The sequence below is a fragment of the Lycorma delicatula genome, chromosome 1 (genome assembly GCF_047948215.1).
Source record: "Lycorma delicatula isolate Av1 chromosome 1, ASM4794821v1, whole genome shotgun sequence".
Classification (NCBI taxonomy): Eukaryota; Metazoa; Arthropoda; class Insecta; order Hemiptera; family Fulgoridae; genus Lycorma; species Lycorma delicatula.
The window spans coordinates 401,489,433-401,516,283 of record NC_134455.1 but is presented as its reverse complement, the minus strand read 5'-3'; the positions used below and the strand labels follow the sequence as shown (position 1 = coordinate 401,516,283).

The 26,851-nt window shown below is 31.0% G+C and overlaps 1 protein-coding gene across 1 annotated transcript; it reads left to right on the top strand.

Annotated features, from left to right (window-relative positions):
• The first annotated feature begins 280 nt into the window (after nt 1-280).
• LOC142318015 (elongation factor G, mitochondrial-like) lies at nt 281-26,613 on the top strand. Its single transcript, XM_075354546.1, has 7 exons — nt 281-495; nt 1,612-1,764; nt 4,576-4,693; nt 7,032-7,151; nt 8,706-8,866; nt 12,040-12,138; nt 26,539-26,613. Exons 1-7 carry the CDS (start codon nt 334-336, stop codon nt 26,611-26,613), a joined length of 888 nt encoding a protein of 295 aa, XP_075210661.1. The 5' UTR covers nt 281-333.
• The last annotated feature ends 238 nt before the right edge of the window (nt 26,614-26,851 follow it).

The following is a 26,851-nucleotide window of genomic DNA, read 5'->3' as shown; positions in this document are numbered from 1 at the left end:
ATGTGACTGAAAAAAATGATTAGATATAAAATATAAAGAAAAATTGCCAGCTATTGTGCTTTGTTTACTATAACTACAATATGCAAGTGCTTGCTTGTATATTGATTGGGAGATTATTTCTCCTGTTGTTTCTTTTTATGTTGCAAATTGGAAACTGTACATTAGTACACAATGTTGAATCTTATCATTGCAAATTGATGCTTTATATGTACATTTGTTTGATTTTATTGCTAATTACACATTTGCAATTATGGAATTTTATTAAGTAATATTGATTGCAATTACTCGTACTTTTTGCAGGAATCCATTTTTGTACCTGAGCCAGTTGTATCAATGGCTATAAAACCAGTTTATTCAAAGGACCGTGACAATTTTAGTAAGGCGGTGTCTAGATTCACAAAGGAAGATCCAACGTTTCATTTTCATTATGATCCTGATATCAAGGAAACACTTGCATCTGGAATGGGTGAACTGCATCTTGAAATATATGCTCAGGTATATGTATCGTAATTTTATTGTTTTTTAATATTTGCTTTTGTTAATATCAACTATTTGAAGATATTAAAGAGTATAGGGCCTATTAAGATGTCGATTAATGAAGAAACTGTTTATGTTACACAAGCAACCACTTACAGTATTTATACGTATGTAATGCTTTATACATATGTTGTTTAGTTTCCATCATCTGTGCATAATGTTTATAAAGATGTCTTAATGTACATTGTCCCTTGCTTGCAACAACATATTTTGCATGTTACACTAAAAGCATAAAATGAATATTCAAATTTCATCCTGTAATAATATAATTTTTTTTGCATAAATATGTTACAATATTTCTCATTCTTAATAACAGTGACATTTTCTTTTTTCATAGAAAGAGTTTTTGCAAGTGTATGCACTAGTTTATTTGAAAAATTGCTAATAATGGACATTTTTCTCTCTGTTCACTGTTATTTAACATTAATTAGTTATTTAATATTATTTAACATTGCTGGCCTCTGTGGTGCAAGTGGTTGCGTCTCAGCCTTTCATCCGGAGGTCTCAGGTTCAAATCCGAGCCAGGCATGGCATTTTTCACACGCTACAAAATTCTATTTTCCATACCCTATGCACAAACTTCAAGCTTATATGGTGATATTATGCAAAAAAAAAGGTTTGTTTGTTAAAAAAACAACATTGATTTCTTTCAATGCTTAACTTACAGCCCATTAATTTATAATATTGGTGCATGTATCTGGTGAAACATTAGTGCTCATTCAAGCAGCCATGCACTCCTACAGTGGTGAATATAGTAAATTAACCCTCTTAAAAGTAGTAATTTGATATAAAGTTGAAGAAAATTAATTGATGGTCTGCCGAAATAATACCATTATCAAATTTAGGAGCTAAGGAAAATGTAAAATGGAATAGTAATCAGTTTAAAAATCCAATGTAAATTACAAAATGAGATTAATTTGATTTATATTTAACATGACTGAAGGATGCCAATATGTATTTACCAATTGTATCACTACTTTTAAAGTATGGGTATATACCCATAACAAATTATGGTGTGAGGTACCAATGCTGTATGATTTCATGGTATGACTTTTGTAATTTTATTTCTTTCAGAGAATGGAAAAGGAATATGGTTGCAAGGTAGAACTTGGTAAACCAAAAGTATCATTCAGAGAAATTTTAGTTGCTCCTTTTGAATTTGATTACCTACATAAAAAACAGCATGGTGGCCAGGGACAATATGCAAGAGTTGTTGGTGTTATGGAGGTGATATTTATATACGTTAAGTACTGTAATTTATTACTTTTTCATGTCATATGTGGTAATATACTGCTGATATTTTCATTTTAAAGTGAGGTCAAAGGGAAATTAATGTGTTAGCATATAAATAAACAGAAGTAAAAATTCCACATTTCTTCAATGAGGCAGCCTATTATAACAAATTGTAAGTTATTTCTATTCAGCCTGTTCTTGCACAGTTTGGTTCCTTTGCATTCACTGAAATTGAAACGATTTTGGAGTGAATCAGGATGTTTGGGAATTTTGGGAGTGTTCTAGGTATTAGACATAAACCTCTCTTGAAAAAAAATCCAGAGAACTTGATTTAAGAATTTGAGAAAAAGTGTCCATGTCCATTTAATGTCCATAAATTTGAAGAAAAAAACATGCCCCTGTTTTTTCCTTGTAAAGAATTTAGATTTTGAGGTAAATTACCTAAAATTTTACTGAAAAGTGAATTTCCAATTTCAGTGGCAGATAAAATTTAATTTTTGCAACATTGTGTTTTACTGTAATCTTGATATTTTGTTTTTATTGGCCATGATTAACAAACCTCATTTCTATTTGAGAATTCTTGATAATATAATATAATTCTTGATAGTTTAAGTACTGATATATAACAGCCTCCATGAAACTTTGCTAACCTAACAGTTTTTAATATTAATCTATTAATGATTTTGGAATTATCACCTTTTTTCTTTACAAATAATGGCATAACTGAGAGAGTAATTTCAGTGTTATGCTGCAGTGTTGTAAACATTTATGGGTTTATATGAATTAAGAAGGCTTGCGATCAATCCAAAGAATATTTACATCCAGAAAGATGGAGCCACTGCAAATTATTCTTGGTATAGCATTCTCAAAAACATATTCCAGTTGTATAATTTCACAGTTTATTGATAATGGGTGGTTCTTGATCATTCCTGATTTCTTTTTCTGTGAAAATAATTTAAAGATTAGTGTTTGAAGATAAGACATCTTATCAAGAGCTCTACTGCAACATTGATAATTTCACTGATCAACTACAATGATGCATTAACTTAAATAGCGGCAACTTCTTATATTTTAATTGGTATTGTATACATAGTATTGCATGTCACGCTTAACCAATTATCAAGCAAAACTGCTTCATGATAAACAAAGAATAACTGATATGTACTAAAACTAGATTTGATAGTTTTTTAATGCTTCATTGATTTCAGTATTTTACATGTTTTTCTATTGAAGGATGAATCATTGTTATTCATTTGATTATATATTTATGAGGTCTATTCAGTATTTAACAACTTTTTGAATTAGACACAAATGGAAAATTTTTAGAGACACAATGTTAGTGCCATTGCCTGAAGTGGAATGTTACATTTTATATCCTTTGTAAGTTTCTGTTTTTATCATGAAGTTTGCGTACTGTAAATATTTTTTCAATTCATTAGTGTCATTATATAATTTCTACTAGGGATTTGAAAAACCAGTATATTTACATGAAATTTTGTGCAAAATTAAAAAAAAAAGAATGCTACTGAAACACATAATTTGTTAAAGCAACCTTATAGCAATATTTGTTTAAGCCATATGTATGTTAAAACTGATTTAAATGATTAAAAATATTAAGGAATCAGTTGATGAATTGCACTCGGGAAGGCAATCAGCATTATCAGACTCCTCTCATGTCATAAAAATCAACCAAGTCATGCATTTTAATTATGTGCAGAAATTAATTGCCTCAACCCATGGTATTCTAACCAAACAAAACCTGGATGCACATCAAACTGTGTTGCATTCTGTGCTCTATTTGATTTTTCAAGAACAAAAGATGATTGTGTTGTGATTTTTCAGAAGCTGCTAAATCATGCCAGCAGTGATAAAGTATTTTTAAAGATTATCATGTGATGAAATGTGGGTTTACATCTATGATGGTGAAACTATAATTTTTTTTCAGTGGATTGGTAAAAGTTCACAAAGACAAAAGAAAATCTATCAGGGTCGTGTTGAAAGTTTTTTGATGCTTAATCTCTATGATTTTTTGCTTGAAAAACTTATATTAACTTATAAACTTATATTACTATTTCAAAATTCTAAAATGGCTTGTTTATGAAAAAAGAGCCTCAAACCTTGGTAGAAAATTTGCGGTTGCTCTACCATGACAGTGTGTTCATGGATTCAATGTTATGCTGCAAATTATTTGCAAAAAAAAATGAGATGATGTGAGATGAGAGTGAGAAGTACAGCAAGTGACTTGCTGTACTTGCTCACTCTGGCTCTTGCAGAAATTTTTGTTTTCTAAACTAAATTCAACATAAAAAATTGAAAATTAGAGGATGTTAGAAATGTCCAATTGGCGCTGAAGGGAATTCCATCCAAAGATTTCTATGTTTGTTTCTTTAAGTGGAAACATCATTGAAGTAAGTGAATCAGTAGAGAAGGCTACTACTATAAGTATATAAAGGACTATTAGCTCCCTAGTAAACACAAGTTCATTTATTTTTAAACACACATAAAATATTTATCACTTAGAGCATTTGAATATAAGGTAGTTAATTAACTGTTTTCATTCCTACAAATCAAGCTTGTTCTCAACCATTTCTTTTATGCTTCGAATTTATGACAGTGTTTGTTACAGTACAAGAATTTAACAGTTATTTGTAATATTATTTATATTACTTTTATAATCCTTTTCTAATTTTTTTTTTTTTAAATATAAATTATTTAATATTAATTAGGGTGATATGCATCTTTATTTTTTATATTTTTTGTCTTGTATCCAATTTTGTTTACGTGTAGTTTTTTGTTTGTTTCAAGCCTTTACCTCCAGATCAGAATACAGTTAATATTTTTAAAGATCTAACAGTTGGAACTAATGTACCAAAACCATTTATTCCTGGTGTTAGAAAAGGTTTTGAAATAATGGCACAGAAAGGTACGTGAATTTTTTTAAAGTAATTTCTGTGCTAATTATTGTAAAATTAAATTTTTTGCTGATTGTGCTTTATTTTTCAATATTTATTATCATTGTTTACTCTATAATCTATAATTAATATTTATAAATGAATGCAAGGTTGATTTTTCTTATACTCCATTTGTGATATGTTTGGACTAAATAAATACAAGAATAATCTGTTTACTGTAGAATATCATTTATCCTTTGTTACTAATTGATAGACTTACTCTAATTAAATTAAGTGTGGAAAAAATTAAAACCTTTCTAGTTCTTCTGGGTTACATTAAGTTTTTCTTACTTTAATGTCTGGACTGACAACTTTTCATTCTAATTGTTTCTTCATCGGCTCACTCTTCCTAAATTTGCCCTTGTGGTTTATTAAATGATTCTTTTCAGGCATATTCTTTATCTTGTAAAGAAATACAATTTTAGTGCCTAAATTAGATTGTATCACTTGTGAACGTAATTAAGGTTGGTATTATATTAATGCTGATCTACATTAGACAAGGTAACGGAAACCAAGTCTCTTGTACTTGAAAGAGACCATTCTTTTACTTAAAATGATGATTAAGACTTTAGAAACCCACAGAATTTTAGCAAGATGACTACTTTTTATTTGGCAATTCCATTCTGATTTATGTAGCTTCTAGAAGTCAAAAAGCTTGTATTTGTTTCCAACTTTACATTCAAGCACTACATGTACATTTTCTTTTTCTTCCCACTTCATTATTTTATTTTATTTTAGTTTTTTCATAGTTTTATTTTATCGAATTCATCTTCAGATCTCTATTCAGTTTTTATGCCTGAAAATTTATATTACATGAAAAAATTTATTTGGTCTGAGGAGCATAAAATATATAGCCTTTGAATAAAGTGTAAAACAGCAAACTTTGAGTGTTTTTTCTTCATTATTAATAATTTTACTTTAATTTTTTTGTTCAGAAACTAAAAATCTGAAACTAAATTAAATTTAAAACTAGATTGCTATTTCAATTATAAACATAAACAGTAACTGTGGAAATAGTAAAAAGATCAATCTGTATAAATAAGAATGTGAATGTTCGTTTGTTCAAAATCTTAAATCTGTGAAAGTTCTTCACCGATTAGTTTGAAATTTTGACACAATGTTGCATTCGAATACGCATGTGTTTTTATATACCTACTATATATATATATATACCTAAGATGTCACACCTGTGACAGGTAAAAACATGCTTTTTTTTAAATACACTGCTATCTGTTGGATGTAAAAGCAACATTTGCTATACTAAATATTTTATGATTCCATTTCAATGTTTCCGATATGTGTGTTCGCTATAGACTAAAAAACTACTGGACCAATTTACGCACAGAGAAAAAGGGAGAAAGAGAAAAATTGGAAATGGGAAATCAGGGAAAATCAGAAAAGGGGAAAATCGAAAAGGGTAAAAGGGAAGAAGGAGAAAATGGAAAAAATAATAAGGGGAAATCAGGGAAATGGAAAGGGGAAGGGAATGTGGTAAAAATGAGAATGAAGAAAGGGGTAAAAGGGTAAAAAGGAAAGGTTAAATTTTGTGAAGTTCCGTAATGTTCATTTTGTTAATATTTTATCAAATTTTCAAATGTGTTCATTTACTCTATGTATATATACTCAAATCTAGCAATAGCATTGCCAGGTCTGCTAGTATTTAATGTAAATTGACACAATAATATTTATGGAACGCTAAACAAATATTTCTAGCAATGTTAAAACTCGTATTAAACAATTTGATGCAAACAAAGAGGCTGAGATTAAAAGGTTCATTAGATGTGAAGCAAGTAAAATTAATTTGCATTTTAAATAAAATTGCAAAAAGAAAGAAAATAGAAATCTTCATTAATGAACTTAATTAAAATGTGATAAAAGTAATGCTGTTATTTGGATAGAAATTGGTTTATAAGCTGCATTAACAGATAGATGGGACCATACAGGAAGAAATCTACACATTAAAAGGAAATTAGGTACTGCAATAAGCAGCAGGTTTAATTTTACATTGTAGTTTCAACCAGTCATAGTGATAATGAAGATTTCAATTGCAGTAGTCTAGTGATTAATGGTTTCACTATATGTCTTTTATGTTGATCTGCATAGAGATACAGTATAATAATTCATTTTCAAAATATGTAAATTACATTTAACAAGTTTCATATAACTGATATTAGTGAATAATGTGACTTCTTTGGTTTAATCATCTGATAAAGCAAATAATAATGTTGATGAAAGTAATTTATTTTTAAATATAAAACCAAGTTTATTTTAGAGAAGATAAAATTGTCTGTTAATTTTTATTATATTTAGGTCACTTGACAGGCCATAAGGTTTCTGGAGTTTTAATGAAATTGTTAGATGGTGCTCATCATATTGTAGATTCCAGTGAACTTGCATTTAATTTGGCTGCACAAGGAGCTTTTAAACAAGGTATGGAAATATTAATATTAGGGATATAATTTTCAGTACTTTTACATGATACAGAGTTAAAATAAATTCATTAGTTTTATCATTAAAGCGAAAAATATTTTATTTTTTATATAACCAATAGTATATGGGTGAACACATTCTTCTTACACATATAACATATGTATGGACACATATCTGATGGAAAGGGTACCTGTAAAAGCACATTTTATGTTTTGGTATCTGCGATGTGTTCATCGTTTTAAAAAATGGCACAGTACATTCTGTTTTAAGGTGAAAGTATTAAAAACTTTATTTTTATGGGAAGTAGCTTTCAGTCAATGTTAAGCTTCTTCAGAGACTTGCAGCATAAGTTTTGCTGGTATTGGATGCGATATTAGTGTTTGAATTGGGTTTTGAATGATCTTTTTTGTTCAACATTTGTGTGTGTGTTTTGACATTTAAATTGTGTTCGTTCTCATACATAAATTAACTTAGATTTAAACTAATATAATAATATATAATATTTAAAACAATATTTTTAAAATTATGTATTCTCATGTACAAAAAAGTAAGCAAATAAAGATTTAAAAAATAAGTTGATAAAAAGAAAATGGATAATTGAAGACAGATTTATCACATTGTTTATTTTTAAATTGAGTTTCTACCCCACCAGTTAATCATACTATTATTACTTAAACCGATGCCTTGATATTGTTAATTTTCCAAAATCACAAAATCTAGAATCCTATCTTTGTCTTATTCTTTCTCTTTTGCAACTTATACTCTTTTGAAAATTTTTGTTTGTAGAATAGTTCCTAAAAATTTTAGCTATAGTCTTCTTAAAACATTAATTATACTATTCCATTCTGCATAATCAAAACTTTTTTCAATAGATTTGTTCATAGATTTGTTATTCTTCAACATACCTTCTAAAGTTTATCTTAGTGCACTCACCTACGCAAAAGATGCTTTATTTTATATATTTATTTTCAAATAAAAAGGAAAAAGATTTTCCTTTTTATGTAGAATAAACATATTTTAAAATATAAAAATATATTTATTGGATTTTGATGTTTAATTTAAAAAAATATTTGTAGAGAAGAGGAGAGTGGTGCTTCATTATGATAGTATACCTCTATATAAGCTCATCTTTACTATTAGATCCACCTAATTCTAAGGTGTATTATAAATTTGATTCACCAGTAATTCTAGTATAGTTTATGGAATAATTCAAAACCAAAAACCTTCTTTTTTTTTTTTTGTATTGTAAAGTGTATTTAAAACTATGTTGTCAAGAACAGTTATTAAAAGAACATAGGTTAGATTTTTTTCATGAAAACATAGCTTTAGACAAATATTTGACAAAAAAAAATACTCAGGTAATCTAGAAAGAATAAATCGATTAAAGAGCTCAGCCTAGAAATACGTCAATTATAGTTAAAAATTGCACATATTATAATACTTTAAGTTCATGTTTGATGATAGTTTAATATTGCTGCAAAAAAGTTAAATATCTGACATTTGTAAATTTTTAATTCAAATTCATGATCTATTATTTTATTATATGTTTGACAGCATATGAAGAAGGAACCTGGCAGGTATTGGAACCAATTATGTCTGTTGAAGTGACTGCTCCCGATGAATTCCAAGGAACAATTATCAGCCAGATCAATAAACGACAGGGAATTATCACAGGCACTGAAATAAATGATGGGTGGTTTGTTGTCTATGCTGAGGTATGATAAATTTTTTATTTTGTTTTATTGATACTTGGGGTATATTCTTGATATCCTTTCTTTATCACTGATATTTTATCATCTACCTCATGTCATTCTGTTTTTTTGCAGGAATTAAATAACTACTGTATCGATTGTAGGGAGATGCAGTTTACTATACTGACCATGTCTGCTTCTTTATTGTTATTTTATTTCATTGTTTTTTTTTTTCAGAGTATACTGAAGCTTTTTCTGATGAAACTTTAGTATTATTATTAAAAGTTATAATGTGGGGTAGAATAAAACTTTAAAAATATTGAGAAAGGAAGACAATAAAAGTGAGACTAGTGGGTTTCTTAGCTATACATTATCTATTGATTAGCCATAGTCAGTAGGCCGATTCATATAATGTCAAAATTTTAGTTAAAAATTAAGTATTTATTCTACAATTCTTCTATTATTCTTTATTCTACAATATTCTTACATTATTAACTTAAGTTTCATAAGAAATTAAAGAGTTGTATAAAGGATTGGATCCTGATCAGTGAATGTCTGATCTCTTTGGAAAGAGCACTAAAAAATTTTGTAATTGTGATAATTGGTGTGTATGCGCTAAATGATGTTGTAATTCTGGTAGTTAAAGAAGATTTTATTGAGAAATTGATGCAAGTGCTGAGTGAAATTGGGGAAAGGAAAGAAATTGTAATAGGGATTTCAGTGGCATAGTGGGGCTTAAATGGAAAAATGACGTATTTGGGCCTCATGGGGAAAACATTATAAATGACATCGGTACACAGTTAAATTGAGTGTGTGAGCAATTCCCATTAAAAATTCTTAATGGATATTAATCGCATAAGAAGATAACTTTACTTGGAATCAAGCAACAAAGGGTTTGAAATCTATAATTGATGGTGTGGTGAGGCAAAAAAACTGTTCTAAAATTTCTTGATGTTAGAGTTAAGAGGTGCTGAGTGTGGATCCAACCATTATCTTATAAGCATTCTCGTGCATACAACTCTGCAAAGTATATTGAAAAGTCAGAGAAGAGTAGTGGGGGTAAGTCATAAAGTAGAGGAGATAAAGTATAATATAGAAAGCTTAAACTCAGATTTGACAAAATCTTTATATAAGCTCCGCCCAGGGGGAAAGTTGGATACTTTTTTCAATAGAGGTTCACAACAGATGTATGAACAATTAAATAAAATGTCTTAGACTTTGAAAGTTTTAGGAACGAAAAATCCTTCTCATCAGAGTAGACTGTTTTGGTGGACTGAACATTTGGGAAAAATTATTGCAGAGTAGAAGGTTTTACATGGTAAATGGCCTGTTTCAAGAGATGTTGAGGATAGACATGCTTATATGCATAAAAATTATATTGTCAAAAGAAAGTGAAAACGGCAATAGAAGCTTATTGGGAGAAAAGGAGGTTAGAGATAACAGGGCGCTTGGAGTACTCTTTGAGCTGTTAGGTGGAATATGATTCAAAAGGTTTAATATTGTCTCAATTGGGATCGCCAAATGGAAGGAGCATTTTGAGGAACTATTCACGGAGAGTAGGGTGGCTTTTAAAGGCTGTGGTGGTGATTTGGTTGGAGAGTTCCACTGGAATGGAAAGTTTCATTAGAACCAGTTTCATTATGTTATTTACAAATCTTGTATTTAGCGGATATTTTCCAGCCATGGTGAGTAAGTTCCACTGGAATGGAAAGAAAGTTACATTAGCACAATGTATAAGAAAGAAGATAGAAACGACTGTTCAAACTACCAGGATATCAGTGTGATATTGGTCAGCAAGCTAGAAGAAGAAATTTCTATTGACAAAATTCAAATTAGATTTTGCCGAGAGAGATCATGTATGAAAATGTATTTGCTATAAAACAGATAATGGAGAAATGCCTATGGAATAGAGTTGAACTTACTATTTTTCAATCTAAAGTAGGCTTTTGATAGTGTCATGGGAAATGTTATGGGAATCTCTTGAAGAGCAGATGGTAAATCTTTTGCTAATAAACTCTCTAAAAAATCTATACAGAGAGTCAAAATATTGTGTGAACATAGGTACAAATTATTCTGATTATTTCAATTTAAGTAACTGGGCGAGACAAGGATACCCTTTGTCCATTTGTTCTTTTTTAAGGTTTTATAAATTATAATCTTAAGAACTGAATAAAGAAATGCTATAAGATGGGGGATTCAAATTGGGGATGATAGAATATGTACTGTCCTGTTTGTTGAGGACCAGGTTGCATTGGCTGAAGACCAATATTATGTAGAATATATGACTTTGGAAGTTGATTGAGGAGTATGACAAGAGCAAAACACATGGTCATTGGTGGTGAAGAAAGGGAGATTAGTACAGAGAAAGAGATAATAAAGACGGTTCAAAAATATAAATATCTTGATATGATTTTGACATCTGATGGGAGAAACAGATAGCTCCCATCATCTTGGAAAAGGTTGGTAAAGAAAGATTGATTACTAAAATTTTGCATCCAGTTTTGTGGCATGATAAAATGTCAAAAAACACAGAAGAGGATATTCAGTTCCTTTGTTGAAAATTTATCCACTTATGGAGCAGAATTGTGGACTCCAATCCAAACTGAAAAGTAAAATGATGGCAGTGGAGATGAGTTTTTGGAGGAGGAGTTGTCAGCTGATCATTTCAGAATGATGTTATCTTGAGGAGGTTGAACAGAACATTTTTAGTAGCTGACAACATTGAAGAGCCACATTACTCACCTGATGTAGTCATGTAAGATGAATGAAGGAAAGTAGAATACCTTTGAAAGTCTGGTCATGGATTCCAGCTAGACAAAGGAAGAAGGGACATCCCAGACGATAATGGATAAATAATGGAATTGTGGAGGCCATGGACAGGGAGACCTAGTGAACAATGTTGTGTTTGACAGAGGAAAATGGAATTTTGGGGTTGCAGTAAATGGTCTTGTGCTGTAAATGAAAGCCACAAAATAAGTATATTAAATTTCTAGTGAAATTCAAGTGGTATTATTCAAAAAATAAGTTATTTTGGTATTGTAATATACTATCATCATGTTTTGTTTTTTTTTTAGCATTTGTTAGAGATTTACGTGGATTGAGGGGTTGGTAAATAACCTTGTATATAATTGTTTTTATTAATTTTATTTTAAATTGTATTTTGTGTAGAGTTCTGAATTAATTTAATGTTACCATAGGTACCGCTGAATAATATGTTTGGATTTATTGGTGAAATCTTGTTTTCTGGATTTCCAAATTCCTCCTTAAATAAATTAAATAACACCAAATACTTTGAGGTACAGTCCACTAACCTTAATTTTTTTTAACATGATTCTTTTTAATCAATTCTTTTCAAACTTTTTAACTGATCTATAATATTAAACTTTCTTTTTAAATATTGGAACATTTCAAAAATGTATACTTGTCTTTCCATTCCTGTGTTTTACTGCTATAAAATTCTACTAGTAGAGATTTCTTGTCAATATAATAACTCTCCTAGCATGTACAATTTGTTTTTTGATAAAATCCATCCACCTAGCATTTGCAATTTTACTACCTCAAAAATAAAACGGTTCTAACTTTTGGATTATTATTTTTATATCTTTTATTAACACACATTATTTTTCTCCAATCTGTCACAATATTATTAATTTGGTTTTACTTATATTTATTTTCACGCATGGAATATTTATTCATAAAGTATTTTTTTCTAATTCATTTATAATTATTATTGGTACGAATAACAATTTTTTTATGTAAAAAACAGCAACATTTAAACGCAGCACAATATTTTAAATTTCATATAAACACTGTTCATTATAGAGCATAATTTAACTGCACCTAACACAAAACAAAAATTAAACGTTCTTCTGTTTTTAAATATACAAAAATTACAATAATTAATGTGAAATAATAAAAAGAAATCCATTTACATGACAACATTACAAGTTCGTGATTATGAAGACATGTAAATATTCTTATACTTAAGTTTGAATTAATTACAAATTCAAGACCAGGGTTGCATGTCTAGAACAAGGGGTGGTCTTAACTAGATAATATTCAAATAGTAGAATTATAATAACTGCATATTACTCTACAACAAACAGCCTTGTAATGTAACACTACCCAATCAAAGTAGCAGGATTAATAGTCTGGTGCAATTTAAAAATGGCTGTATATTTATTTAAATTTAAATAGGTGAAGGTTTCTCAAATCCCATAAAATTTCAAATATATATATATACACACATTTTTGATCAGTAGTTTAATAACTTCAACATTAGAAAGAATAGACTTTTTATAAATGTTTGATTAAAGAAAAGTCTTCTTTTTTTTTACATATTTTTGATCTTTCAGTTAAGGTAAGTTTCAAAGTTAACATTAAAAGTATGGTCAGTCACATTATCCATCACACTATAGCTCAATCCGTAAACTGAAAGGCCGGTATTATCATGAAACACTTGCTTGTTTTATAATAAGCAAGCAGATGCATACTTCTAATATGTTGGATTGGTGAGGAGGCCATTGGTGGACTGCTAATATGTTGTTCTTCCAGCGGACGATTTCAAGAATTCAGTTTGCTACAGTAGTAACCCTAACTATCCGCAAAGAGCTAGGTTTTCACCCATAATCTAACTTAATGAAACATAACACAAATTATAATGAAATCAACCGATGCGCAGGCATGCACACACACCACACACAATTTACACTGGTCGCAACATTTATATGAAAAAAACAAGCAATAAATTTTTACTACCAACAAAGAAATTTTTAATATCCACCAAAAAATAAAGAAATTTTAAAAACAGCATCCTTCAAGAATACAAAAGATAAAGAAAATAAGCTCAATCTCAACTAAACCCTGGTTAATATTCCAGAAGTATTCCAGACAGAACTTGAAAAGTTATGAATGTTCCTTTAAATTGTTATAAATAGACATAATAGTACGTATACATTTTGAAAGACTTATGTACATATATACTTTTCTGTCTTCCATGGGCTACGTTAAAACAACTTCACTTTGCAGTTTGTTTGTTAGCTTTGATGTTTTGCAATTATTTTTTCATTCGTTCACTTTCAGCTTGTTTTTTTCTGTTCTATGTTTGTCTCTTATTCCTCTTGGTTTTGGCTAGAAACATTTTTCTATCATTCACAATTTTTTTTTTTGTCTTCAGTCATTTGACTGGTTTGATGCAGCTCTCCAAGATTCCTTATCTAGTGCTAGTCGTTTCATTTCAGTATACCCTCTACATCCTACATCCCTAACAATTTGTTTTACATATTCCAAACGTGGCCTGCCTACACAATTTTTCCCTTCTACCTGTCCTTCCAATATTAAAGCAACTATTCCAGGATGCCTTAGTATCTGGCCTATAAGTCTGTCTCTTCTTTTAACTATATTTTTCCAAACGCTTCTTTCTTCATCTATTTGCCGCAATACCTCTTCATTTGTCACTTTATCCACCCATTTGATTTTTAACATTCTCCTATAGCACCGCATTTCAAAAGCTTCTAATCTTTTCTTCTCAGATACTCCGATCGTCCAAGTTTCACTTCCATATAAAGCGACACTCCAAACATACACTTTCAAAAATCTTTTCCTGACATTTAAATTAATTTTTGATGTAAACAAATTATATTTCTTACTGAAGGCTCGTTTAGCTTGTGCTATTCGGCATTTTATATCGCTCCTGCTTCGTCCATCTTTAGTAATTCTACTTCCCAAATAACAAAATTCTTCTACCTCCATAATCTTTTCTCCTCCTATTTTCACATTCAGTGGTCCATCTTTGTTATTTCTACTACATTTCATTATTTTTGTTTTGCTCTTGTTTATTTTCGATCGTTCTTGCGTAGAACTTCATCCATGCTATTCATTGTTACTTCTAAATCCTTTTTACTCTCAGCTAGAATTACTATATCATCAGCTAATTGTAGCATCTTTATCTTTTCACCTTGTACTGTTACTCAGAATCTAAATTGTTCTTTAACATCATTAACTGCTAGTTCCATGTAAAGATTAAAAAGTAACGGAGATAGGGAACATCCTTGTCGGACTCCCTTTCTTATTACGGCTTCTTTCTTATGTTCTTCAATTGTTACTGTTGCTGTTTGGTTCCTGTACATGTTAGCAATTGTTCTTCTATCTCTGTATTTGAACCCTAATTTTTTTAAAATGCCAAACATTTTATTCCAATCTACGTTATCAAATGCCTTTTCTAGGTCTATAAACGCCAAGTATGTTGGTTTGTTTTTCTTTAATCTTCCTTCTACTATTAATCTGAGGCCTAAAATTGCTTCCCTTGTCCCTATACTTTTCCTGAAACCAAATTGGTCTTCTCCTAACACTTCTTCCACTCTCCTCTCAATTCTTCTGTATAGAATTCTAGTTAAGATTTTTTATGCATGACTAGTTAAACTAATTGTTCTGTATTCTTCACATTTATCTGCCCCTGCTTTCTTTGGTATCATGACTATAACACTTTTTTTGAAGTCTGACGGAAATTCCCCTTTTCATAAATATTACACACCAGTTTGTATAATCTGTCAATCGCTTCCTCACCTGCACTGCGCAGTAATTCTACAGGTATTCTGTCTATTCCAGGAGCTTTTCTGCCATTTAAATCTTTTAATGCTCTCTTAAATTCAGATCTCAGTATTGTTTCTCCCATTTCATCCTCCTCAACTTCCTCTTCTTCCTCTGTAACACCATTTTCTAATTCATTTCCTCCGTATAACTCTTCAATATATTCCACCCATCTATCGACTTTACCTTTCGTATTATATATTGGTGTACCATCTTTGTTTAACACATTATTAGATTTTAATTTATGTACCCCAAAATTTTCCTTAACTTTCCTGTATGCTCCGTCTATTTTACCAATGTTCATTTCTCTTTCTACTTCTGAACACTTTTCTTCAATGCAATATATCGTCTGAAACCCAAGGTTTTCTACCAGTTCTCTTTATTCCGCCTAAGTTTGCTTCTGCTACCCGTGGACGGTGTTAGACATGTTCAGTGGGGCATTGTCCACGGGGAGTTTTCCCGGCTGTTGGAAGGAGGCCAGGTTGGTCCTCTTCCCGAAACCGGGAGCCGAAGAAACCAGGAAATACCGGCCGATCTGCCTCATCAACACGATGGGAAAGCTGTATGAGAGACTGATCGCTGAAAGACTGCGGTCGGAGATTGAGGCGGGCGGAGGTCTTTCCCCAGACCAGTACGGCTTCGTTCGGGGAAGATCGACCGTCGACGCCGTCCGACGGGTGCTAGAGTGGGCCAGAGTTCAGTCGGCAGGCACGTGGCGACGAAGGAAAATCCCATTGATCATTCTCCTAGACATCAGGAATGCATTTAACAGCGTGCCATGGGGAGTGATCATGGGAATACTCCGGGAGAGAGGGATCAGCGGCTACTTGCTCGCCGTAATAAATGACTATCTGCATGAGAGATCTCTGCGGGTACGCACAGAGGAAGGAGAAGATGACTTCAACATGTTTGGAGGCGTTCCGCAGGGGTCGGTGCTTGGGCCTCTTCTTTGGAACATCGCGTACGACGGCCTTCTGCGGGAAGAACTCCCGGAAGGATGCCAGTCGGTCGCGTACGCAGATGACCTCGCGCTGATGGTGTCGGGACGGACGGAGGAGGAGGTAGAAGATAAGGCAAACTTGGCGGTGGGAGTCGTCAGCAGATGGCTGGGGGAGAGAGGACTACGACTGGCACCGCACAAGACGGCAGCTGTCCCGATCACCGGCAGAAGAAGACTGAGAGGAATGTCCTTCATGGTAGACGACGTACGGGTCCACACGTCCGGTTGCGCTAAGTACCTGGGCGTGTGGATTGACAAGAATGGGCTGTCTAACACCCACCTCAGAGAGGTCACTAAGAGGGCCGAGAAGATACAAGACGCTCTACAAAAACTAATGGGCAACAAGAGCGGACCACGGGCGAGCAAGCGACGGCTGATCCTTTCAGTGGTTTCCTCCGTCTTGCTGTACGCGGTCCCGGCCTGGAAGGACGCACTTTCGAGAAAGAAGAACGTACGGATGCTAGCCTCCCTTACCAGAAGAGCGGCGATTCGCATAACATCGGCGTACCGCACCGTATCTGGATGCGCAGTGGCAGTCATCGCAGGGGTGCCTCCCATCGAGTTGCGGGCCACGCAGCTGGTCTCCACATACGAAGGAACGCCGAAGGCGGAAGCCGGGAGGCAGCTGATGGTCAACTGGCAGGAGATGTGGAGAACGGCTACGGCTGGGGCATGGACCAGGAGACTGATCCCGGACTTGGGACCGTGGGTCAGGCGGAGGCATGGGGAGGTAGATTACTTCCTCACGCAGTTCCTGTCTGGACACGGGGAGTTCGGGGTCTACCTACATCGGTTCAAGAGAAGACGGACACCGAGGTGCTTCTACTGCGGTCAGGATGACACGCCGGAGCACACCTTTTACGAGTGCGAAAGGTGGGCTGTGGTCCGGCGTAGGCATGGCACAGATGGCCTCACTCCAGAAACAACTGTAGCTCACATGCTGACAGGGAAGAGAGAATGGGATGCGGTACAGAGCATGGTGGCTAGCATCCTGAAGACGAAGGAGGTACATGGAAGAGAGTGGGGAGAAGACTTCTAGGCGCGGGTAAGCAGCAATGTCCCTAGCAAGTATACTGTGTGTTTCTTCTACTATATATATTATTTTTGTGTTGTATGGTATTGTGAATTCATTGTCTCCATTGTCACTGTGGTTGGTACTCTACGGCCGGCTCGAGATGACAAGCACGATCGCTTCGACCGTGTGCAGGAGGGCCACGGCTAGAGGTGACATCGCCGAAGAGACAACATGAAGTGGGTTTCATTTATTATGTATTTTCCTTGTATTGTATGATTGTGGTATTATTTTATTTTATTGATTGTGTTCCTTCTAACGGTTACGAGGGCACTCACAGCGAACGTGCCCGCGGATTGCGGAAGGAGGAATAAGTTCAGACGCCAACGTGATGGGCTGCAACTGAAGGGAGGAAAAATAAATAAATAAATAAAATACAGGGGGCGAATCGTGGTCGCCGTGCAGGGCCAGGGAGGCAGCCTAGATGCAGAGGACGCTTTGGCTCCTTCATATGCAAGAATGAAGGTCAGTTGGGGTGCTCCGATGATGCATTTGGGACCCTCAGGTGTGAGAGGGGGACGCGGCGGTTTGCCGGCTTCGCGCAATGCGTAGCCGGCAACCTAGTGTAGGGACGGGAAGGGTAGCCTCTAAGTGGAGGGATGTAGTGGTCGTCCAGAAGGGAGGGCTGCTGCATCCTGATGAAACTGAGAGGACCCCGATGGGACGCCAAAGAAAAGGCAAGACAGGGGGGCAGTCGACTGCCACGACACTCCGACATTCCTGCGCATAGCCTAACGGCGGAGGCCGGGGATGTTGGGGGTGTTTAAGAAAAAAAAAAAAAAAAAAAAAAAAAAGTTTGCTTCTGCTGATTTAAGAATTTCCTTTTTAACATTCTCCCATTCTTCTTCTACATTTTCTACCTATCTTTTTTACTCAGACCTCTTGCGATGTCCACAATTTAAAAATGCAATATCTAATATACTTATATCTAATTCTTTTCATTTTTCTTCCATTTCTTTAAAACAATTAAGTTTAGTCTTAAATTTTAAGAAGCAGTTACACAGTTGTTATTTATTTCCAATCTTTCTTTTTAAATATCTAAAGAAGCAATACTTCCTTTTTCATACTAAATCTGTATTTATTTATTTTTTCAAATTTCCGGTATAGCTCTTCATTTGACCTTAGTATATTTTTATTATCTTTGTACTTCAGGTCTAATATTTTACTTTCTTTTTTAATGATTTTTAAAATTTTAATTTATTTGCTGGCTTCATTGTTTCTGTTGAATATAAACAATCAAGTTCATTGTAGTGTTTTGGTGCCTAGATTTTGCTTTGTAGAATATCCAATTTTTTTTATAGTAGATGTTTCTTGTCAATTAATATGCAAATACCACTTTATTTTTTTCTCTTTCAATGTTAACTTTTCGTAATATATATTGTTTTGTGATATTTCTGCTAAGTACTTTTTTCCATCGGATATTTGAAGAGTTGTTATTTCCTTTGACTATTAAAAGGAAATAATAATATTTTGGCTACAGTTAAGTCATTTGCAGTTACGGCAAAATCATCAGCAAAGACAAAACAGTTTACTTCTGTTTTATCTTCTTTACATCCCAGTATTTTTCTCCATGCTTTGATCAGTTGATCAAAGCATGGAGAAAAGATAGTTATCTTTTAGAATGCTATTTTGTCTCTTCATAATTAAAGAGAATTTGTAGGCAGACCATCATCCCCCTGCCTTACTCTGTTTTCATTTCAAAAGAATCTGTTATCATGCCCATAAATTTAATTTTCTGACAAGTTTTGTGCTTGTCTACTTAATTATGTTTTCCTTCAACTTCCACCTTTGTTAAAATTTGTGCTTGTCAGAAATATAATGAATAAATCATAAATTTAGAAATAAATAATCAATAAAACACTTTCTTTCTTTGAATAGAATAATGCTCCACTTCACACAGTACCACCATTATTTGTTTCAGATAGTGAAAAGTGAAATTCTCTTTTTAAAAACTTATTTAAAGAAAGAAAATTTATTTAAAGAGGATTTTAATTGGTATACTCAATGAGCTAATTTATAAAACTTACTGATCTAGTATGAACTTAGATTGATTTACAGTCAAATTGTAGCAGGCTAGAGTTATTACCTTGACCTCATAATATATTCTAAATTAATGTAAATAAAAAGAATTTCTACTCAGTAATTTTCTCAACGAACAGTGAACAGCATTTGTGATAATTACTCTATGAATCAACTTAATGAAATCTTAACCACAAACAAACACACACACACACACACACACACACCACAACCAGCAAACTAAAACCTGAATATTTTTGCTGATTCCATTTTGAGAAAGAAACAGATAAATTATCAATTTTGAATAAATAATATATACACAAAACAAAAGATAGACAAATAAGGACTTAGAAAAGCAAAGTCAATAAACAGAAATATGCAACAAAACATACATAAAAGTTACTTTCAGAGAACAGATCCATTATTTTTTTTAAATAACAGATCATATCCATTAAGGATATAAACAATTTGATTACATTTACCTCTTTACTTTACGTAAAATCACATTTTACTATTGAAATCATTATAACTCTTAAGTTTTGACTTGGATAGCATGAAGGAACTCTCTAAGTATTTTCTTTTGTCATTATAAACAATGAAAACTAACAGTCAACATAGAATAGTCTCACCTACCCACAATATACTGAAGTCATCCAAGGAAGGGAGTAAAAGGCTACCGATTAACAAGACTTAAGGAGAAGGAGGTCTAGCTTTACCAAACAGTAATTTCAGCCACCAATTTGGCTTTTTGTATAACCAATAGATAGGAAACAATGAGTCTCAGGGCAGACAAAATGTCCTCCCTATTAAAAAAGTGATGACTGCTTCCACCACTACAGAACAAGGTTAGATGAGATAACAGATGGAAAAGGCAAAGTAACTAACAAATTCCATGGTACCTGTAAAGGAAACAAGAGTCAGAAACTACAGAATAGGAAATAACAGACAAAGAACAGGGTGATATCAGTGTGAAATGAAATTCAGGGCCATAAAATATGTGATAAATTTGCTAACTTTATTACTAAGACATGCAAGTATTCTTTTTGTAGGCGCAGAACCGACCTGACGTTTTATGCGTCCTCCAGATCTATATCTTTTATTTAATTTTTTTATGTTGATTTAATAGCTTTTAGTCATTGTTTATAAATAATAAATTTAAACTAAATTATACAATTAGTTCATAGCTTAAAAGTAAGATTCTTCAATTTTTTCTTTTTAAGTTTATTTTACACTTATTTCTTCTTCTTTTAACATTTTTTTTAAACAAATTCATTGGTATATTTTTCTTTTAAAAAATATATAAAATAAAAAAGTCTATAAAGTCAATATAGTAAATATAGTCATGCAAATATTATCAAACTATGCAACCCAAGTTCTAACAGAAAAGGAATTCATCAACTGTATAGAATGAATAATCTGATCAGAATGGTATAGGTAAATAGTTTACACTCGCCTTCTTGTGTGAAAGGAAGACAGTTTCAGGTTAGGCCTGGCCTGACCTGACCTCATCACTTATATAATTTTTAAAAAACAAGTCTGACCATCATTCAATGTTTTTTTTAAATTTTAATTCTAATTAACAACACATGCCAGGTGAAACAGGAATATAATAAGTAACAGGTATAATCACTACAAGAACAAGGGTATAGCTGCCTAACAGCCTCTAATTAATTTCTTTCTTTCTAATTAATTTCTTTCAATTTAAAAATGCTCATTAAAAGAAATTTGTCAAATAAAACAGAATGATCAAATAATAAATTAATTATCTTTATCATGTGGTCAGAGGGTAAGGTATTATTTAGTGAAGTTTACTGATGCGGCTGCACTTAATTTGTTCACATCGAGAAACAATAAAGAACATAAAAATTACCGGGATGATCATAAAACAAAAATATATAACTATGTGATTCAGAGAAGGCAGAAAAGCAACTTCTTATAATTTAATGTAACTGTAATAAACAAACATCTTAACATTCAAGATGTAGCATCATGAATATATAAAAGGATTTGAGGTGAAGATTCCTCACATTAAAAATGAGAATACTAACAGATATTAGGTTGGATTGTGTTGATTAATGTATATCAATAGCAGAAGCGTTAGCTAATGAATTAAACTCACAAAAGAAGGAGAACGGATAAAAAGAAGAGAACATTAAGGATGGAAGGAGGAGGACAAAACACAAACTGAACGCATCTTACTCAACACTGCAGCTAATACTACTGTTTATCTTATCCCCCAAGCTACTATTACCCATTGCTGCTGTAATTAATGTCCACTTATATTAAATTCAGCATTAGAATGATAAATTTTACAATATAATGAAAACGCTACACAGATTTAATAACTTTTGTTGTAAGAATATTACAGTTTTTTAATTCAATATCCTCCTGTGTAGGTCGAGATGATTATCTAACAAGTACAAAATAAATATATCTAATTGTTATAGAGTTCAATAACTTTTGGAATAACTGATATAATACTACTATATGGTTAGAAAGTTTATAATTTTCCAAATAAACCAATTAGAGATTTTTAGATTATGTTAGAAACAGCATAATTTAAAAACATATTACATTAGATAACTATATGTTACTTATCTTTATTTTAATAAAAAAGTTATAAAATTGTTACCAAAGAATAATGAAGTAAGGAAATGTAATTATTAAAAATAAAACTGTAAAATTAAATGATAATGCAAACAGAATTACATTTAATCTACTTGATGCATAAATTCAGACAAGATAAAAATATTAACTTCATTTATGAAATAATATTACTAAAATTATTACAACTTAATCAACACAACAGATGGCAATATATTACATATAAATAAAAATAATATATTTAACAAAAATATTTCAAAACAAAGTTTCTGACATCATAATAATAATCATCATGGTATGAACTTTAGAAACTTTACTTTGTATTCAAATTATCATCACATGCTTTATAACTAATCAATCAACAACTTATGTCATCAATCATACACTTGTGACAATTAACATGTTCCTTTATTAACGTATATCTTTTTTTTTTAAATTACTTTTTCAATTTATACAATTTAATTTAAAAATTAAAATTCTTATAATTAAAACAACAACATAAAGTCTTTTATGCTTTTTTTTTTACTATTTTTACTTTCTTGTTATGTTATTTATAAAGTATTTTCTATTAGTAAAAAATGAAAACCAACCAAGATTCTAATATCTTGACATTTAAAAATCAGTGAATCACGAAATTCTAAACAAAACTAGTCAATAAATTTAAATTCATGTATATGTTGAGCGACTGGTTTTGTATCTCAGAAAAATATTTAAATTATTAACAGATTTAGGTTGAATAAGGAATATTTAGACTGAATTAGAGATTTGAAAAAATTAAGAGGTAATTTTTTTATCTTAATTAAGATGTGATGGAAAGGTACTTTTGAAAGGGGCTGGACTTGATATAAAATTGTTTTTATGTTAAAATGTTAAAATAACAATATCAGGAAATACTTTGAAAACTGTAATACTGAAATACTTTTGAACAACATTTTGATTGAAATGCCCCACTATATCTAATAATTTTATTTTTATACATTTTTTAACTTCTCCTTTTCTAAGCGGTTTCATATTTCTTATTACTATTTTTTAATGTAACATTATCAGAGTATAATAAGTTTTAAAATCATATTGCAGAGTGAACGAGTAAAACTCTAACTTCGAAAAGAAGTATTTCTATACTTCAACTTTTTATGACGTGTCAAACCTATATTTCTTCTAAAGTGAATATGATGGAAATAGTTTTCAAAGTTTATCAAAGAGGTAGAGTTAACATTTTTTTTTTTGTTCAAGCGGTTCAAAACGAATAGGTATGGTCAACAAGAAATCATTATGGAATTATATATTATAACCAAAAAGTATAGGATTAAGAATGAATAATTTTCAACTTTATCACTAGGGAAAAAAAATAAATTATTAGCTCTGGCAAATTTCTACGAAAACTTTAACCTAGCTGCCAAATTTGCAAACACTAAAAGTAAATATTAAATGATTAGTTTTCCCCACACCAGAGTAATGTATTTTAGAGTTCAATCCAAAGGTGAAATGGGTTGGGCGATAGAGTTACACTTAATTACTTTCAGCTGTTTAAGGAATGTTTGAAAATGAATAACAATATTTAAAAACATATATATATATATATATATACAAAAATCGCAACTGGATACAGAACTACAACTCTTAAATTAAAAAGTTAAAAAACTCTATTACAGAGCAGAAAAAATAGTTTTTAAAAACTACATAAAATATTTATGTCTTCAATACAAAAACATAAGAATTAAATACATTAGCTCTTCATGTTTCATAAAACTATAATAGGTGTAGTATACCACTTTGTGTAATGATGGATGCTAAATTTTAAATTAGGTAGTCTTGTGTCTGATTTCCATGAATCTGATTCTTCATCTTCCTCATTAAAATAAATGAGTAATCATGTATTACTTGGTAATGAAAAAATAATTTATTGGTACGTGAGAAGAAAAGGATACCAGATATTCTGGACATTTCAAAGAATTAATATGACACTAATATACATAACAAAATGTTAAAAAATGCAAGTTTAGAGTCTTGCACTATAATAGAAATAAATAATAAAATTTTAATTTTGTACATCAATTATTATATAATTTACTTTTATAAACAACCACAAAGTACTTTATAAAACTGTTTAAAAATACAGTTAATTAAATCAGAAATGAAAATCGATAATTAAAAACTGCAGATGTGAAAATAAAGGTAGAATATGAACAGTATTACCAATAGAATATTAGGAACTTTTACAATGATCATACAATAGAATTATAGAGAATATAATGGAATGGCAAATAGGACAACAAAAAAGTAGAGAACTGAATGTTTGAAAATGCTCTACAAAAAGAAAACATTTAGAAAAGATAAAATAAATTTAGAAAATATTTAAGAAAGATATTTAGGGACTTGCAGTTGGCAGTGCAAGTCACTAAATATCTTCGTTGGCACGTAATTAAAAACGTTCAGTCTTTTTTTGAACAAACCTCTTACAGTCCAATTCAGGTAAAAGTACATTCATGCAATGCAATGAGCACACTATACTGCACGCAAGTAATACAGTTTTAAAGGGACCCAACTAATCAAAAAATGTTGAAAGTAAATAAATATGAAAATCTAACCCTATAAGAAATTACATGGAATATAGTCTTAAAAATACATTTAATAATAATGAATAATTCATATGAATCCTCAACGATTTTTTTTTTTTGTTGGAGTGACACTTTGGTGTCATCATTATCCGGGTACGATATTTGTTCTCTAAAAAACTGGACACTTAAAAATTAATTAAAAAACTAAAAACCCTGACACGCAAAAATATATACTCAAAGTAAAAGGGAGTATAAAGCGCTCCCTGCAAAAATAAAAACTAATAAGAGATAAACTGAAATAAAAAATGTTATGGTATTTTTATGTATTTATGTATGTATATGTGAAAAACCTATTGTATACATAAATATGACTGACAAATATAAACGGGGATGTAGACAAACACATGTACAAGCATATATACAGAACAGTATGTGTGATTTCATTTATGCACTGCAACAACTGTTTACATGACATGTAATATATGTATGAACTGGATAATTTAATTTTTTCAATTGTAGGTTAGTTATTATAATTTCACATATTTCTGGTAACAAAGCCAATATTCAACAATTTTCCAGTTATTATTTCATTAATAATCTTTAAGAAGTTATAATTTTCAGTTAAAAGGTAGATAAAAAGTAAATTACTGCATTCATATAATAGTATGGTAATGATATTTTTTATCTTAGTTTATTTATGTGAATCATGAATTTTTACAATTAAAATCATATGCTAAATATCAATAAAAAATAAATTTCTAATAGTGAAGGTTTAAATATGTTTACTCATGTCAGGAAAGTAACTTATTACTTTACTAAAAAAATTCTAAAAAATTCTGAATAGTAGTAGTAGTACTATTCTAGTAGAATAACATAATGTGGAAGTTACTTCGTAACTTCCATATTCTTCAAAATTTTGAGATTTTGAACTCATCCCATAAATAAAAAAGTAATGCTAATCCACTAATCTAATTTAAAGTAATCGTCTTCAGAAGAATTAAAATTGTAAAGTGTTTTGGTAAGGTTATTAATTATTAAATCGCAAAAACCATCTTTTGATTAGAACAAATTATATATTTTCAGACATAATTGAAAGGTAAAAAGTAATAAATTAATTAATTATTTGAGAAATGATAAAATAATTTCTTTCACTTTTGTAGAACTGCTCTTGGAACTAATCAATTCTGTTTAATTATATAAACGATTAAAAAAAACTATATAATTTTATCTGTTTAAAACGTACAAAAAGACAATTATCATTTTTTTTAACAGACAGCTTAGAACACAGGACGAGTAGTAATTATGAGATTCAAATATTAGCACGGAACAGAAAGGAATGGAGAGAATTATCATCAAACAAACTGAATAATAAAAAAAAAGGGGGTTCTGAAAATTAGGTAACCTTGTGGAATCGAATTTATATGCCAATGATACGTGTAGCTGGATCACCTTGGGATGATCTAGATCAAATCTCTCATACATAACATTATATGTTATATGTTGTAATGTTATATGTCCTTATGTATATTCTTAAATGTACTGTAAAAGAATTTAAAAATTTCCTAAAAATCTTATTAAATCTATATTAGAATTTCCTGAATACAAATGTAAACTGTTAATGATTTATTAACAGTTTACATTAAACTGTTAATAAATCAGTTATGCATATGATGAATCATAAAATAACTGAATAACTAGACCAAAGAAAGATAAAGAGATCTTCAATAACATGCAAATTCCTATATAATGGAGATATTAATTTCACTTTTATTATGGTTAAATTGACAAAACTGTTATTTTTTTGTTTTTTCATCAGTATACAAGTAAAAATAACAATATTTTTCTTTTTTTACAGGTGATTACAGTTTTGTTTGGAACTGGTTATCTCACAAAGAAAACAACTGATGAAACTGCAGTCAACCACACTTAAGAATTTATTTTCAGGATGTACCATGCTTAAAGGATTTTAACAATCGAGTCATTAAGAGATGAATCAACAGGTAACCCAGTCATCTAGTAAATATGATCTGAAGATTTTCAACCTTTGTTTTTGTGTAACTCAGCACAGTATTTCAATAGAAAGGATCTTATTATGCTTCTATCACTATTTTTAATAAATTATAAATCGATGTAACACGTGTATTTTATTAGAATGATGGATATATTTT

What these genes read in the sequence shown, in the direction of transcription:
- LOC142318015 (XM_075354546.1), top strand. Translation starts at nt 334, where the DNA reads ATGGCTATAAAACCAGTTTATTCAAAGGACCGTGACAATTTTAGTAAG. An exon ending in GAGTTGTTGGTGTTATGGAG is followed by an intron (nt 1,765 to 4,575) that starts GTGATATTTATA and finishes GTTTGTTTCAAG; the next exon opens with CCTTTACCTCCAGATCAGAA. An exon ending in ATAACACCAAATACTTTGAG is followed by an intron (nt 12,139 to 26,538) that starts GTACAGTCCACT and finishes CTTTTTTTACAG; the next exon opens with GTGATTACAGTTTTGTTTGG.